Source organism: Falco rusticolus, chromosome 6 (genome assembly GCF_015220075.1).
Source record: "Falco rusticolus isolate bFalRus1 chromosome 6, bFalRus1.pri, whole genome shotgun sequence".
In the NCBI taxonomy this organism is placed as follows: domain Eukaryota; kingdom Metazoa; phylum Chordata; class Aves; order Falconiformes; family Falconidae; genus Falco; species Falco rusticolus.
The window spans coordinates 40912414-40930310 of record NC_051192.1 but is presented as its reverse complement, the minus strand read 5'-3'; the positions used below and the strand labels follow the sequence as shown (position 1 = coordinate 40930310).

General features: G+C 40.9%; 1 protein-coding gene across 3 annotated transcripts in view; it reads left to right on the top strand.

Annotated features, from left to right (window-relative positions):
- HIVEP2 (HIVEP zinc finger 2) overlaps positions 1–17897 on the top strand; it is a 126908-nt gene that overhangs the window by 90031 nt on the left and 18980 nt on the right. For all 3 annotated transcript variants that reach the window (XM_037390919.1, XM_037390921.1, XM_037390920.1), the window contains 3 exons: positions 8521–8565; positions 9850–15475; positions 16228–16382. In XM_037390919.1, the coding sequence (XP_037246816.1) occupies positions 10061–15475; positions 16228–16382 (5570 nt within the window). In that variant the 5' untranslated portion in view covers positions 8521–8565; positions 9850–10060. The remainder of the gene's footprint in view (positions 1–8520; positions 8566–9849; positions 15476–16227; positions 16383–17897) is intronic.

Genomic DNA, 17897 nt, shown 5'->3' with positions numbered 1-17897 from the left:
TGCCAAGTGACTAGATTTGCCACAGCAAAATGCCTGCATTGAGTCACTAGTCAAAGTGAAACATTTTGGCTGCAGACTAGCAACTGTTTTGACATCTGTGTGATGTATAGGATTTGGAGCTTAATAGCTGATCTCAGCTGAACTTCAACAAAGTATTCAGAATAGATAGAAATAAAACTGCTGTGAAGGCCTGTTCCACTTTGGGCGCAAAAAATGGAGAAAAGAAATGGTAAGAACATGCCACTGATGTTTCGCATGCATCTGTTTTTGTTTTGACATGTGGTGACCGCAGGGCTTAGTAAACAATGACAGGTTTTAAAATAAGCTTGTATAATAATTGGTGTGAGTGAAAAACAAGCGCAAGCTCAGATACTATAAATGTCTTCCTATGTAATTCTTCCTGAGGTGAGAGTGTCCGTCAGGGGCAGTGCATTTGCTCATTCAGGAAGTGTTTAAAAGACCGATAATTTCATGTGAAATGTAAGTGGCTTCTTCTGACATGGTGTGAAAGGAGACATAGCTGTTCATAAAATCTGCCGTGGTTGCATAATTAGGATTGTGTAACTTTTAAACTAAAAAAGCCTCACTTCCCAGAAAATTTAGCGATATTTTCCCTCTAAGATGAAGATGCCAGGCAAAGGCCTGATATTTACCTAATATTTCCGTTTGGCAACAGAATAATAATCACTTTGTACCTAAAAATGATGCAATATTTACAAAAATTTTGGTTATTTTTTCCCCTGGGAAAGCCTGGGGAGAAGCTGTATGTTATCTTAGGAGGGACTTTCCTGCACAGTTCTGTTCTTCCCAGCGTCTGCCCAAGGTTACAGTTTTTGTGTGAAAACAGGCATTTCAGCCTTTGCATGTCATTTCAGTTAGGAAAATTGTTATATCTGACAACTTTAGCAGTCTGAATACTCCAGCGAGCCTGTTCTTACCCTTCTTACTGTACATGAAGTTTTATAAATCTAGAAATGACTACAAACCGTGTCCACATGGGATGTTGCTCTTTGCATACACTTTATCTTTCACAGGTGCTGCTAGATTCACAGATTTGTTAATCTGTCCTTTATAAAATGTGAAATTTCCCTTTGATTAACACGGTTTTTTATGTTGAACTGAGAAAAAAATCTGTAATCTCAGGAACTTTCACCAGTTCTTGCAAATGCAAAACATTCATTGCAATCCCAATGGCATCACGTTAGTTATGGTTAGTGTCTGAGCCTTTGTTTTTCACAGGTTTTAGGTACTTAGCCTTTTGGGGGCTACATAATGCCTATTTGTTAACATGATATTAGTTTGGGGCCAACAGTAGGGCCAAAGTTCTATTTCTTTTCTACACTGCAGGCATGAAAAAAAAAAAGTAATCCTGCAATAGTGATCAGAAGCTATTTCACACTTCCATGGTTCGGCATGGTATCCTTATGTTCAGTTGCTGTGGCTCAGAAGAACGTGAAATGGAGTTGAGTTTCTGCTGATGAAGAGAGCAGCCCAAGATCTTTGTATCTCAGCACCACTTTGGATACCACTATACATTGTTAATGTGTATTTAAGAAATACTGTTTACTTACTGCTTAACTCATACTTGAGAGACATTTTTTCTTCTGCAGGTTAGGGCCAGTGGGATTAGGCGTCATACAAACCTGACTTCAGCCATCAAAACAGTGTTCAAAGGGACCTTAGAGATGGGCATCTGTTTCTGACTGTTTTCTGCATGGGAACTGCTCTCACTTGCAAGTCACTGTGTACTATGTTTCAAAAGAACATGGGGACACAGGAGGGGGGTCACAAAACGACTGTGATACTTTTGTTGTCTTCTGAAATTTTAATAACACTAGAAGTGCTGTCAGATCTGCAGTTGCTCTGCCATCACATTTTAAGGTCTGTGTGGGGAAATGATTGGCATTTTACTCACCTGTTTTCATTTTTTAACTTGTTCCCCAAGGAAATAAGCAGCAGTATGAGAAGATTAGCAGTTTATATAATTCTCTTGTTTATTTTCATATCTGAATAATCGCGGTCCTTTGCTTTTGTATAGAAATAGATTCAGGATGTCTGCATTGGAAAACAGTCAACCAGAACAGGTAGATTTTGTATTATCTGACACGCTTAAGCACCTCTGACAGACTCTTAGTGCACAGCAAGGTTAGGCAATGAGAAACAACATATTTACCTGATCCGTTAAAAGCAGTGGGAACAGAGAGATCAATTAGCTGCTAATTGAGTGACAAGATTGTTTGTCCTGTTGGCTGTTTTGGCATCTCATTGATAGCAGGTTTTTGTTCAATTCAAGCAGAACTGATTTGTTTGCAGACTTCCACTTATAAAGGAAGTGTTTAAGAATAATTCGGCTTCTGTGTAGATTTCTTTTTTCCTCTCTGTCTCTCTCTTTCTTTTAAATAGTCATCCTGTGGAAATAAGTGTGTTCAGTTGAACTTTGGCAATGTGAAAGCTTTTTTTATACATTTTTTCCATCTGGTAGTAATGTGTACATTGTGTATGATGCTGAGACAGGAAATAGTGATGTACTTTAAGTGAGCAATCCTTGTCATTATAGTGAAAAGGTCAGTCTTAAATCATTTCTGCTATAGGCTTCTTCTATGGCTTCTTAAAATACACTCAACTTGAATTTAAGTTTTTTAGGAGGTGCTGTTTTTCTATAGAGAGTGGCAATTTAAAATTATATTTGAGATACTTAACATAGCAAAAATTGAGTGTTTTGCTGCAGCTGTGCTCTAAGCATTTATGATGCAAGCCAGCATCTCTTAAAGAAAATCACCCACGTTTTCTTACTACCATGTAATTGAACATTTATTGCAATATATGTTACAAAGTTCTTTGTAGACATCTTGGAGGTGTTGGACTAGTTTATTTTCACCTTGTAACAAATAACCTCAGCTATGTAGTATGTAAGATGTAAGAGCCTAAACCTAAGCGATGTCTGATTCTGGTGGGTTTTATGAGGAATAAATCTGGAATTGTATCCTTGGATTTGCAACTCATTTCTTCAGATTCTTACCAGGATAATGTAGAGCAGAATTTGGCTCTTACATTTACTTGCTGTTGGAATGATTTGCATCCTTTTAGCCTCTCTGAGTCAAACCTCATATCTGTTCAAAGCTCCTTGAAGTTAAGTGAGAGATCTTGTTTCATACCTCATTTTTCTGTAAGGTCACCACAGAAGGGATAGTGTGTGCCTGACCACAGATTTGGTAGGATCACATTCACAGGAGGGAAGAAGAGTCTTGTTCTTCACAGCACATACCCATTGACTTTTATATGAAATGTCTGAGACAGGTATAAGTTCCTATAGTTAAGGTTAACAAGTCTTAGAGTACAACAGATTTGATTATTTATATGTTTTCTTAGTTGGCTTCAGCATGCTTTGAAGCAAACAGGTTCCTGTTACTTTCTTCAACATACTCAGCTAATGATATCAGATAATCCTTTGAATTATCTGAATTAACAAGATTAAGGTGAGTTTGGTAAAGCCTTAGAATGAATGAAATAATCAATACTACTACTATTAACTAACATGTCCTGTTACACGCCGTCTCGCAACAGGTACAGTTCTAGAATGGATCTCAAGATATAAGCTGGATTTAGCGTAAGCGCTGAAATAATAATTGCACAAATCAGGGTGCTGGGTTTTATACCACTTCGAGTTTTACATGCACAGATTCTGTCCCTTGAAACCAACAACTACCAGGGACTCTCACAGAAACCTGAGAGTAACAACCCAAAACTGGTGTTTGGTCACAGCAGGCTTGCAGTCTACCCTTGACGCATCTGTAACTGCATTTTTTCTGTCAGTCCCGTCAGTTGCTGGCTTCTTGGGCAATCCACAAGAGCACAAGTGTTTACCCAACACAGCAATGGAGAACAGATCCTGCCCTGTAGCTTCTCCTCAAGTAAGCTTAGTACAGTTTGTTTGATCATTTAATAGTAAATTCACAGTGTACTATGTGTAGTTGCCGAGCAATATTTGGTTTTGTATTGGCTAGTACTTTTAAATGACATTTTAAAAAATACGTTTTAATGATTGGTCCAGCTGCCCAAATGTAAAAAACATGTGTGTTATTCTAAATGTTTCAGAGTATTTTCAAAACGGTGATTTTCTGGCTGGTTTTGGAGAATAGCAAGTCATTCAATAAAGCACTGAAACCCAGAGGGATGGCAGAACATCTGAGATGGAATTAAATGAACAAATTAGAATAGTGTCTTCAAATGTGAAGAGGTAACAACAGCAATTACAATATAGAAAGTGGTAGATTAAAATAAATGCACCTAACCTCTTTTAAAAGGACTGCCTTCTTGGAATTGCATGTGTAAAAGGATGTCTTACAGCTCCTGCCAAACTGCAGCAAAAGCACGGGCTTCCCTTGCATTCCCCCAGTAGTTCAAGACTTTGCCAAGTGCCAGTGGTTGACCTAGGAATTTACAGTCATTCCTAGAGGTGTGCAAATAGACAGGTAGAAGGCCAGCTATAAAACCACAGTCAGATGGGACCCCTAAGCAGGGGCTGTTGAAAATGCAGAGAGAATCTCTCTGGTCAGGAACAGGAAGCCTTTTTAGAAAACTGGGAGATTTAATAAGTGTATCTTCTTCCTTATCTTTTTAGTAAGTGCAGTTCAAAGACCACAGGTGGTGTGTCAAGTGGTATAAAAAAGCTTGCAGCTGGTTGTCTTTTTTTTTCCATTTGTGTAAAAAGCCAAAACTATATCCCCCAAGGACTGTATTCCTTCTGTTGTGTTGGTACATAACATCCTCAGCCGAATATATACCCTTGCAAAGAAAGAGAAACAAATGCTTATCTGTCTTCGTGCCAGTTAAATCCTTCAGTTCACAGATGTATAGTGAATGGTAGCTGAGAGCTCTTCTTCAGACTTCAGCCCACCTATGACTTTGCCTAGGTAGAAGAAGCTGTAAAGCCATGTTTTATCAGGGTTCCCACTCTTTTTTTTTTTTTTTTTTCCTTTTCACAGCCATGTCAACACCGAACAGCTCTGTGGGGAATATCATTAGCGGTGCAGAGGGAAACATGGGGTAGGACAGCAAGCCAAAGGTGTGCTGCCTTTCTTCCTGAAAGGCCAAGGCAATTTTCTTCTCAGTTGCAGGTGGGGAAAAGCTCAGAGGTGGCCTCTCTTTCTTGTAAGGCTGCTTGGCTGCTGGGCTTGTCTCAGACATAAACTAGACTTGCCTAATAAGGGTCTTGGCAGATGCCTGTGCATGAGTGTAAGGATTTCATAGGAGCCACTGCAGCTCGCCTGTGCTAACACTTGCCCTATAGAATACGAATTCTTCAGGGGCCCGTTACCGTGGTTTTAGGCCAGCTTTGTGCTGGCAGAGCTGGACAGAAAAGATTTAAAACAGGGCTGGATCTGACCTTTAGTCCTTACGCTAGAGTCAATATTTATTCTGTATGGTGCACTCAGGATTTAGCCTGGAAGACATAAGCTTCCAATTTGTTCACTTGCAAGGGCTGTAATATGAGCTACAAATTGAGAAGTAGTAAAAGATGTATTTTGCCAAATTTTATTTTAAAGCTGTTGAGTGTAACCATTTTAATGGTCCGGAAAAAAAAGAGAGAGGGGAAAAAAAGAAAGGAAAGAATAGTCTTGGAGCTCTGCAGTCAACCAGATATATGTCCTCTGCACGCAGCTCACAAAGGCACCTTAGGAAAAGGAGTGATGGGATAATGCACCTTTCTAGAAAGTTTTAAAAGTCTTGATTTAGTAGGTGCATCTGACATAAATACAGTTCCTGGTTTCCCAGTAACCTTCTCATGTTCAAAGTTTTCACAGAAGTAAAATGTCCCGGTTTGAAGCAGGCAGATAGTGCAGTTAGTGTGGCTGGGGGAGCTGGCTCCTGGGCCACATTCCTACTGGGAAACCTGGCTTGGCCCCCAGCCAGGCAGGACTTTGCAGCTGCTGTCAAACGATGTGCTCAGTGCAACTCCTGTACAGCTTCTGATCCGTGTAGGTGGGCTCCTCTTAGTCATTCCAACAGAGCTGAACCGTGCCAAAGGTATTAAAGAAAATGTGCTTTTTTATCATCCTTGGTTCCTGAGTTTGAAATATGTAGCACTTGAAATATAGGGAATTTCTGTCTCTTGAATAGTGTATGTTTGATGAAAAGCAATACTGAGAAGTATATTTACAGTGTTTTCTAAAGGAGAAACATTAATCAGTTGAAAAATGGAAGTCTGTTGTTGGATTAGGCTAGGCTGTGGATGCGGCAGATGAGAGAGACTTAACTGGAAAAAAGCAGAACGCAAACCAGCTTTGCAGAGTCTTCGATTTCTCCATTTGGGCCAGTCTCCCAGGAGGGGAGAGGGGGAAGAAACCGAAAGAAATAATATTAAAGCCATCTTTGACATAGGATGGATGGCAGCTCAAACCAAACCAAAAATACTATGTTGGTTCTGGAAAGGGATTTATTTTCCTCAGGAGAGTGACTCTGACCAAACTTAAGCCATCAATAATCCCTGTACTTAGTCTATACCTGTTTCATAGTGTAGGTTGAAAAATTATATAGAACGTTCTGAAAATAACAGGACCACAGAATAGCTTGAACTCTGTAACGGAGGTCTCAGTCCAGAACAGAAAATGGTTGGAAGTATATTAGCATCATCTTTTGCTCAAATAAAACCATTGCTGTCACACTGCTGTGACTGGCAGATTTCTTCTCTAAAGCTGCTTTTGGTAGAGAGAGTGTGGAACAGGAAGGATACTGGCATCTTCTAGAAATTTCTTCTTATCATTTGCAGAATTGTCTAATAAGGACAAAAGTTCTTTGAAAATGGCTAGTATCTTTAAGCTCTGTCAGTAAGGGACATTCCCTCCCATCCCTGTTTCTCCTTCCCAAGCCACATATTTTCCTTTACACCTGTGTTTGTATACTGGCATCATTACTGACCTGTGATTTAGTTTAGGCCAAAAATGATTTGCCACTTCCCTGCCATTTCCTCATAAGGCACTGCAGAGATGCTCTGTAGTAACCGCTTCTGATATATTGTAAATTGAGCACGAGGATTTATTTTTCCATTTGTAGCAACACTTTTTATCTGAGAAAATGGATTAGGAAATTTTAGAAAAGTTTTACTTGAATTACATTTTTTCTTTTTTCTTTTAGAGACTCAAGCAAGGGAGTTATTTAAAAATCCATTAATGCATCAAAGCTGAATGACATTATGACCTAAAATATTCTGGTTTGTGTTTGATAGCTAGTTATTATTTTGTACTATAGGAATTCCTCTGTAGTTACAATTTAAAAATACGTTATCTGTGTTTGACTAAACCAACAGTCCATTAGCTATTGCTGTCCTAACTACTAATATGTTATTAGTACTGTTAAATAAATAATCAAAACAGGTGGCACAGTAGTGATTCTACTTATGTCAAGTAGTGGAGTTTTACTGACATTTACTTGTTCTTTGAAAGTTTTATTCACTACAAAGAATAAAAAATTATTTTTCAATATTTGTTTTCTTTTATAGACTTTACTATTTTATCATCTGTTGTATTTATTTTATGGAGAAAGCATGAGCGGTCTAGCCGTTTTTCTGACAGTTTCTAGTTGAGGATCATTATAACAGCCTATATCTCATACTCTGAAATTAATACTCCAGCTGTTTTTGAAGATCTGTTCTTTAGAGATGCTTTGAATTTTGCCCTAAATAAAAAACATAAAGAAAAGCCGTAATCGTTGCTTTCATTATCACAATTGAGCAAACATCCTTTTTAATGGAATAAAAGCCAAAATGTGTTTTCAAGATCAGATTTGTTGAAAACTACTGGAAGGGAGATTCCTTGTTTCACAGAAGTGCTCTTTAGGGCAGTGAGGTGATGTTCAGGCTCCGTGTATCTATCTCTGTGCCAGTCTTTTCAGCAATGCAGAGTTCCCTGCAGTCTGGTGGTGGTCAGGCAGATGACAAATCGTGGTAGTCACAGAAGTCTTTTAACCATGTATTTGGTCTGTGGGTTTCTTCGTTGAGAAGGCACCCGTATATTCTTGAGCAGTATCCCACTGGTGTTAACTGATTTGGAAACCTACTTGCATTTCACTACATCTTGTACCTGACTGGTGACACCCTGACCAGGATTTTGTTCTGGTCCCTGAAACATTTAATGAGAGGCCTGGAGTCTAACAGTATTAGCTGGAAAGAGGCATCGAAAGGGGATTTGCCAATGAGATTCAGGGATAATCCAGGCTTAACAAAGGCATAGGAATGAAGAGGGACATTGGCAGCTCTCTTTTTACCAATGCAGGAAGGTGAGACTGCATTAATTTAGACTTGCAGTTACTCATCTGCACACTAGAAAAACCTAAGTAATTTAAAAAGATTCGTGCTCATATTCTTCAAGATGTGGTTTCTCAGACCTCTTAGACACAACATGAAATTTTTCCAGTGGATGGATAAATGAAATTTTCAGGCCTCTATTGTAAATAATAGAAAACTTTCTTGAGCATTTGTACTTAATATCAAGCAATTCTTAAGACTTTATTTTTTTTCTACAGGAAATTTGAAGATAGTCATGCCTATTAGATGCCTAGAAGATGCAGGTAATTGTTTTATACTGGACAAAACCCCCACATATATTCCCATTACCTGTGTGTTTTCCTGTACTTTGCTAATGTTTCTTCAAGCCAAATTCAGTTTTTCCACTGTAGGAATGAAAAATATTCCTGCATCTCTAATACTGCTTTTTTTACCCTTTTGCTTGCTATTCTAAAATGATTACTGGCTTCATGATTCTCACTGTTTCATCCAGAAAACATCCTGTGTGTGGAAGACATGGAAGCAGGAAGCCTACATTGTTCCTCAAATTCAAATGCTGTACTTGTCTATGAAAATCATACCTCTGAGCTTTTCTTCTTTGTAACAGAACAGTGGAAACCTATTGCATTTAAGCATAAAATGTGCATGTATAGCTGGATGGAAAAGTTTTGACATTGAAATCTGAATTGCTAACATAAAACAGTCATAGCTTGTTTCTCGAATACGTTTTACCTCTTGCAAGATGTTCTCACTAAAATTTCATATGATGATTGGAAGATGGAGATGTGAAAAGGTACCAGTAGTACTGTATTTGGAATGCTTATTTGATGTCTCTTTTTTGACTGTTTGAAAGTAGTTTAAAAGGGTGATTAACACCTTCTTGTAAAACCAGTTAGCTGATCTAAGGTAAGAAGAACCTCACTTTAGCCATCTTAAAATTTGGTATATATACTCCAAGGTAGTCATCTAGGATTTCTGCCTAGCCAACAGTAAGAAACAGGCATCTCTGTAGTGGAGGGCTGTGTGCATAGACAATTCCCATGTCTGAAGCACCCATCATGATATGGAAGGATTTCTCCTCTGGAAGTACTTACTGATCACCATCCTCTGACTTTAGAGGAAGGCCAGGTGACTAAAGTGCATGTCTGAACTGTAGGTGAGTAATACTGGGTAAGGTAATTCCCACCCACGGTGTTAAGACTCTATTTGCGGTAGCGATTTGCTGAAAGAGCTGAAAGTAGGTGGTGGACTTTCTGAGAACAGAGCCTTTAAACCGTCCCCGGAAAGCCTTCCAAAGCTACTGTTTAATTTGGAAAGTGTAGATCTCTGTGTTCTATTCCTAGGGCTTTTACTGAGTAGTGATTATGCTTGTGTGTGATCTCTGGAGCCAGTCTTTACCATGTCTGCTCACAAAAGGGAGATTTCTGAAATGTAGTTACCTTTGCTTAAGTCTTTCTATACTTTTTATGTAAGGCTCAATAAAAATGCAACTGACTGCATCAGTGTTACTTAGCATGCCTGTATTAATTGGTGTATGAGGTTTCTTTGTTTTTGACTTTTCTATACAGATAGCTGTGTCACCATGGAAGAGATGAAGAGAACTTTGCTCTAGTAGATCACAAGTATCTCTGGGTCATTCTGCATCTCAGTATTTAATAACAATGGAAAATGTCCAAATGCTATAGCAAGTCTTTGCAAATGTATAATAAACTGTTTAGGAAAGTTCCTGCCATGAAAAGAACTGTATAATACTCACATTAGTGTACAGATACAAATCTAATGCCTATAGACTACTGTGTGGAAAGTTCCAAAGAGAAAGAAAAGTCTGTGAACTTGCAACAGCCCTGGAAAAATGGGAGCAACAAAACTTTAAAAAGCACAGCTTTGGACACACTCCATGTGTCTGCACAGCTTTCAAGTGAACTAGCACTTACGACCTTGTGTAACAAAATGGACTCTGGGGACACAGCTATAGGGCAAAAAGCTACCTCAAGGTCTGGAGAAACTGCTAAAGTACCAAGTAGATGGAGGCAAGAACATTCAGCTGTTATTAAGATGAGCACTTTTGGCAATCAAGAAGTACAGAGGCAACCACAAATAGATCACGAGCAAATAGGAAACACAGCATCAGCACAACTTTTTAGTTCTGGGAAACTGGTATCATCAAATGAAGCTGCACAGCAAGTCACGGAGAAGCAATATCCACAGCATCGTCCAAGTCCTTACTCATGTCAACATTCACTTTCTTTCCCACAGCATTCATTGCCACAAGGCTTCTTGCACAACATAAAGCCACATCAGAGCTTGGAAGGCCCTCCGTGGCAGTTTTCTAGCCACTTGCAATCAGTTGCCTCAGAGGACTTATTTCCTTTTCATATGCATAGCCATAGTGGAAGTTTCTCCAGGAAGAAGATTTCGAGTTTGAACCCTACATACAGCCAATATTCACAGAAATCTTTAGAACAATCAGAAGATGCTCACAAAAAGGAGCACAAACCCAAAAAGCCTGGCAAGTACATTTGTCCTTACTGTAATCGGGCTTGTGCCAAACCTAGTGTACTTAAAAAGCATATTAGGTCTCATACTGGGGAGCGACCGTATCCTTGTGTTCCTTGTGGTTTCTCCTTCAAGACAAAGAGCAACCTTTACAAGCACAGGAAGTCACATGCCCATGCAATTAAAGCAGGATTGGTACCTTTCACAGAGTCAGCAGTCTCTAAATTGGACCTAGATGCCAGTTACATTGATGTGGAAGCTGAAATACATTCAGACGGTGAGCAGAGCACGGACACTGATGAGGAGACCCCACTCTTAGTGGAAGGGTCTGACAAACTGAGCCCTATCTCGCAGCTCCCCCTGGACATCGCTAGCAGGAGCGGTTTTCACTCCTCCGTGGAAGAGTCCTTGGTGGGGCCAATGAAAGTGCCCATTTTGATTATCCCTAAAAGTGGAATTCAGTTACCCAGTGAGAGTTCACCGTATATTGGCTCTGATATGTTACAAAACCCATCCTTAAGTACCAAGTCCGATGACTCTCACACAGTTAAACAGCGACTTGCACTAAGACTGTCAGAGAAAAAAGGGCAAGATTCTGAGCAGTCACTAAACCTCCTGAGCCCACACAGTAAAGGAAGCACTGACTCTGGTTATTTTTCCCGCTCAGAAAGTGCTGAGCAGCAAATTAGCCCACCAAATACTAACGCAAAGTCTTACGAAGAGATCATATTTGGAAAGTTCTATAGGATTAATCAAAGGACAGCACTAACAGTAGCCACAACAAATCAGGAGCACAGTTTAATGGGTAGGAAGGGCAAAGCAGAGCCATTACCTCTTTTGAATAACCGATTAGATATCAAGATGCTTGAGGAACATATTTCTCAGCTGCCTCCAAGTAAAGAAGAACTCATTGACTCCAGTAATTTGAGCGCTATTAAATCTGCACAAGTTTATCCAGGCAGCAATACAGAATGTAGACAATCCCAGACTATCACATCTTCCATCAAAAGTGAATCCAGCTTGTACCAAGTCAGTCAGCAGGGTGACGTACCCATCCTTCTGGAACCCCCAGCAGATTCCTCTCCTCTTATTAGAAGTAACTCCATGCCAACCTCTTCTGCAAACAGCCTAAGTATTCCCCCATCTCTGAGAGGAAGCCACTCATTTGATGAGAAGATGACTGGTTCAGATGATGTATTTTACCCTGGGACAGTGGGAATATCCCACCAAAGGATGTTGAGAAGACAGGCTGCCTTTGAACTGCCGTCTGTGCAGGAGGGGCACTCAGATTTGGACTATCATGGAAGACCAGGGAAAAGTATAATTATTGCTTCCAGCAGACAGACAGCAGGTGACAAGGGACCATCCTTAAAGGAGAAGAAAGGAGACAAAACCTTTTATGACTATGACACCAGTGGAAAGCACTACAGAAAATGGGAAGAATTTGAAGCTCAGAAGCAGAACTACAGGGATTCACCATCCTTAGGTGGGATGAACAAGGGGGGAGAGTACTTCGTTGATCCACTTGGACAATCTCAGGCGGTGCCATCCATGCTTGGAACAACTTTTGAAAACAGAAAGCGCAGGAAAGAGGAGAGTGTTGGAGATGAGGAAGACAGTCCCATGCTTTGCAGCAGTATGGCTGGCACCACTGGGGGAATTCAGCCTTTGGACTTTGATCCCAAATCTCAAATTCAGGAAGTGCCAAGGAGCGGATTTGCCCTTCAAGGCCTGGACAATGCTGCTCATTGCCATGCGGAGCGTTTTGAAATCTGCAGGCCTTACTTGCAGTCTGGAAGCCCAGCAGCTTCTCTGGAAGACTCATCATTAACTGCAGAGCAAGAAAAGACTGCAGAATCACTGACTAGAAAGCCCCCAGGAAATGTCATCTCTGTCATTCAGCACACAAATTCGTTGAGCAGGCCAAACTCATTTGAAAGGTCTGAATCTACAGAGCATATTGCGTGCCAGCAGGAAAAGATCTATCCACCATCTGAAACATGTGAGAGTGAGATTTGTGAGTCCCCAATGAGCCCAGACCGAGCTCCACAAACAGAAAATGCTGACACCAGTAAGCCATCTCCATCCCAGCAGCCTCAGCCGTATCATATGCAGCCCAGGCTGGTTCGCCAGCACAACATACAGGTACCTGAAATTCGTGTCACAGAGGAGCCAGATAAGCCTGAGAAAGATAAAGAAGTGCAGAGTAAAGAGCAGGAGAGACCCACTGAAGAATTTCAGTGGCCCCAGAGAAGTGAAACGCTTTCTCAACTTCCAGCTGAAAAGCTACCACCCAAAAAGAAACGTTTACGACTGGCTGACATGGAACACTCCTCTGGAGAATCCAGCTTTGAGTCCACAGGTACAAGCCTCTCTCGTAGCCCTAGCCAAGAAAGTAATTTGTCCCACAGTTCAAGTTTTTCAATGTCCTTCGAAAGAGAAGAGAATATGAAGTTCATCACGCCTCCCAAACAAGATGAGTTTGGAAAACAGTCTGAGTTTTTAACTGTTCCAGCTGGTGCTTACTCACTTTCCGTCCCTGGGCATCACCATCAGAGGGAAATGAGACGCTGCTCATCTGAACAGATGCCCTGTCCTCATGCTGCTGAAATTCCAGAGATCCGAAGTAAATCCTTTGATTATGGAAACCTGTCTCATGCCTCTTCGGCTGGGACACCTACTACGGCACTGTCTCCATCCCGAGAAAGGAAGAAATGCTTCTTGGTTCGCCAGGCTTCCTTCAGTGGTTTTCCAGAGATTTCCCAGACCGATCAGAGCACAGAACAAAGTATAAAGCAGGAGCAGATGGAACATGCTCAGGCTGGTCTTCGCTCCTCCCAGCTTGCTTGGCATCACTCCCCGTCCCCTGTACTTCAGCCCATTCAGGTAGATGACTCTGGAAAACAGGCTATTGGGTCTTGCGCTCAGCTTAGTAATAGCTCATCTCACCTTCCCCAGCAACAGGCTCTTCTTGCAGACAGCCCAGAAATGTTAAGAACTCCCTTGATCCAACAAGCACCTTATATTCCTAACAAACATCCATCAGAGCAGCAGCAGCTATTTGCACATCAGGAAAAAGTCCCATTTCCCCCTATTCACAGCACCTTGTTTCAGCTCCCCTATCCAGCTGTCTGCATGGTTCACTTGCCACCATCTCAGCAGCCTGTCTTGTGGCAATCGTGCACAGAACCTCTGCACTTCCAGCATCATTTTGTACAACAGCTACAGAAATCTTACGTCAAACAGCCTTTCCAAACAGATGTTCCTCCAAGTTATCACCTGGAATATGCGCCAGAGCTTATTGGAAAGAAGCCAGCTGATTATGTGCATGCTAAAGAGCAAGCATACCAGCATTACTCAGGAACACCTGGGCAGTATTCAAAAAGTACTCCTGCTAAGTACCAGTCAGACCATAGCATTAAACCAACAGATACCTCCACTGAGCAGCATCTTCAGACAGATTTTGACTCCCCAAGTGATGGATCTGTACAGTCTTTGCCAGGAACAGTTGTTCCTGTCAGGATTCAAACCCATGTGCCGTCTTATGGTAGTGTCATGTACACAAGCATTTCCCAGATCCTTGGACAGAGCAACAGTCCTGCAATTGTCATTTGTAAAGTTGATGAAACTGTTTCTCAAAGAACATTGGCAACTAATGCAACCATGCAAGGAATTGGATTTAACATAGCTCAGATGTTGGGTCAGCATGGAGGGCTAGAAAAATATCCTTTGTGGAAAGTGCCACAGACGCTACCACTTGGACTGGAGCCACCGATTCCCCTGTGTTTACCTTCCAGTTCTGACATGGCTTCTACCTTGGGAGGAAGCAAACGAATGCTTTCACCTGCCAGCAGCTTGGAGCTCTTCATGGAGACCAAGCAGCAGAAACGAGTCAAAGAAGAAAAAATGTATGGGCAGATAGTTGAGGAGCTAAGTGCAGTTGAGCTAACTAACTCAGATATTAAGAAAGATTTTCCAAGAGTGCAAAAGCCTCAACTAGTAAGGCAGAGCTGTGCTACCGAGCCAAAAGAAAGTCTGCCATCCATGTCATCCTCTTCACCACTGTCATCCTCATCATCTCAAGATTTCCCACCTGTCAGCATGCCAACAGCTGATGCTTTCCCACTGAGCAGGGAGAAACTTTCCAGTTTTGATTCCACATCACCAGGGCAGAAGTCCAGTGGCCCTTCTGAAGGAAGAGACTCGCCAGAAGAACTGGATGTGGATGAAACAGCCTCAGATATGAGCATGAGTCCACAGAGGTCTTCATTGCCACCAGGAGAAACTCAGCCAGAAGACCAACTGAAACATCAAAAATTGCCTCTTGGGATGTTAGTCCAGATGTCATCCAATACCAGTGGGAAAGTCACCGGCTCAACCATTCTCCTGACAGATGTAGCAGATTTTCAGCAGATCCTTCAGTTCCCAAGCCTACGCACTACTACTACTGTGAGCTGGTGTTTCTTAAACTACACAAAACCCAATTACATTCAGCAACCAACCCTCAAATCTTCTGTTTATGCTTCATGGTGTATAAGTTCATGTAACCCAAACCCATCTGGCCTGAGTACAAAGACCACTTTAGCACTTCTAAGGTCCAAGCAAAAAAACACCACAGAAATCTACACACTGGCTGCTATGCATAGACCTGGAGCTGGTAAACTGACATCATCAAGTGCATGGAAGCAGTTTGCTCAGGTAAATAAGAGGTTTTAATAAAATTAAATTAGTTTATCTGTATTTGAGAAAATATTAGTAAATATGAAATGTAAGTTAATGATTTTTTTTAAAAAAAAAAGATTCCCCATTGGGAAATCAGACATTGACATCTTCCCATGATAAGTTTTGAGGCTCAGTTGACCCTTCTGCAAGCTCTGCTACTTCTGCTGTCGCTGTCTCCATTTTCAAAATCAGATGTAAAAGGTGAGGCTTTTAAAGCCCTACCTTCGTGTGTGCCAGAACCTGATACATGATCTCCTTTTATTTTGTCCTTTGTTTTTGCCATTTTCTGATTCAAACAGTATCAAACACAGAAATCCACATGCCTATGTAAGTAAAGATTAAGTTAAAATTGAATAAGGATCTTCAGATCCTTTAATGTCTTTTACATACTGGCTCTTCCTGATGGACTAAGCATTAGATAATGGTGCCAGGGAAAATTCTGTAATGGCAATAAATTACCTTTTAAGGCATTTCTGTTTCTATTTTCCATTTTTTTTTTCTGAGGAAAGATACGGTGCTGTCTTTTCTGTCAAGACTCTCATAAAAATTTGTCCATACTGCCCCCTCTCATATTCTCCATCAAATTAAATGGACAAATTAATTTATCATGTAGAGTTGCACCAAAATGAGAGTTTGGTTTTGACCTGGAATGTTAAAAGTACTTGAAATGAAGTGTGCATTTATTGTGTGCTCCAGCAGTAACTCCCTTCCTTGACTTTGTTCTACAGATGAAACACGAGCCATTCTTCTTATTTGGCAGCAAGCTTGAAAAGAAAGTAGTGGGGAATATTATAAAAGAAAGAGTAAAAGGAGACATTCATGGAGATAAAGACATTACATCCAAACAAACTGAGCCGATACGAATTAAAATCTTTGAAGGAGGGTAAGAAAATGCAACTGGAAATTTCAAGCTCAGCCCGTCATTTTAAAAAGATTTGAAAATGAATATGAGTGAATTAGATGTGAACAGTCTCCTGTATTCCTGCCATGTCTTGTAGCTCCCAAGCCTTTTCTTTTTTGTGTATATGTCAGTCTTAAAACAAACTGCAGAGTACCTGTACTACTTGGCTCTAATTTGCTATTAGGACAATTCTGTTTTCTGTCTGTGTGAGAACACTCAATCAAAACTGTTACTTTCATTCCTTAGGCCATAAAGAAATGGGTAAATGGTTAACAATTTGATATTTTCTGTACCATTTCTTTGTATTTAATGGCTTCCATGAGGATATCTTTCCATTTTTAGACTCTGTACTTCCACTCACTTGAATGGGTTAGCTTGACATGCTTACTTTTATTCTTGTAATATTTCATTATTTACTGAAGTTGGATTTTGGAGATAAAATGTAAGGTGACAATGAAATCTATAGTATCTAAACCTAGTCCATAGATCTGTCATGTATGTTGATAAAGTAATATTTAATTTTACCATGGCCATCTATCACTCAAGTGATAACAGAAGCAAACTAACAAAGAGAGGGGAAAAGGAGACCTGAAGGCCCATTAACATTGTTTTGAGACTTGTGAAGCTTCTTACAAAAAGCAAATGAATGGGCACTTGTTTGCATCTGCAGTATACTCTAACATGGAAGATATTGTTTAATTTCTTTACAGAATTCTGACATGATGCAATAATTTGCCAGTTTAGTAGTGAATAGTCAGGTGACTGAACAAGATGTGGTTTTCAGTCTTACCAAACTCAGATGGCCTCACAGCACTGTTTTATTGGGGTAACTAAATAGGTCAGGGTGGAGATGTGAGAAATTTGTACATCCATTTTTTCAGAACATGCAGAGAGGCAGTAAGGAAAGATAAGGTCCGTTTGGAATTAAATCTGGAGAGGGATGTCAAGGACAACAGGAAGGGCTTCTTCAAGTACATCAGTAGGAGAGGGATGACTAGGGAAAACGTGGGCCCACTGCTGAATGAGGTGGGTGCCCTGGTGACGAAGGACACAGAGAAGGCAGAGTTACCGAATGCCTTCTTGACTTCAGTCTTCACTGCCAAGGCTGACCCTCAGGTTTCCCAGACCCTGGAGGTGAGAGATGAAGTCTGGAGAAAGGAAGACTTTCCCATGGATGAGGAGGATCCTGTTAGAGACCACTTAAGTAAACTTGACACCCACAAATCCATGTGCCCCGATGGGATGCACCCTCAAGTGCTGAGATAGATGGCAGATGTTATTGCAGGGCCACTCTCTATCACCTTTGAAAGGTCATGGAGGACAGGAAAGGTGCCTGAGGACTGGAGGAAAGCCAATGCCACTCCAGTCTTCAAGAAAGGCAAGGAGGAGGACCCAGGAAGCTACAGGCCGGTCAGCCTCCCCTCCATCCCTGGAAAGATGATGGAACAGCTCATCCTAGAGGTCGTCTCTGAGCATGTGGCAGAGAAGGCGGCTATC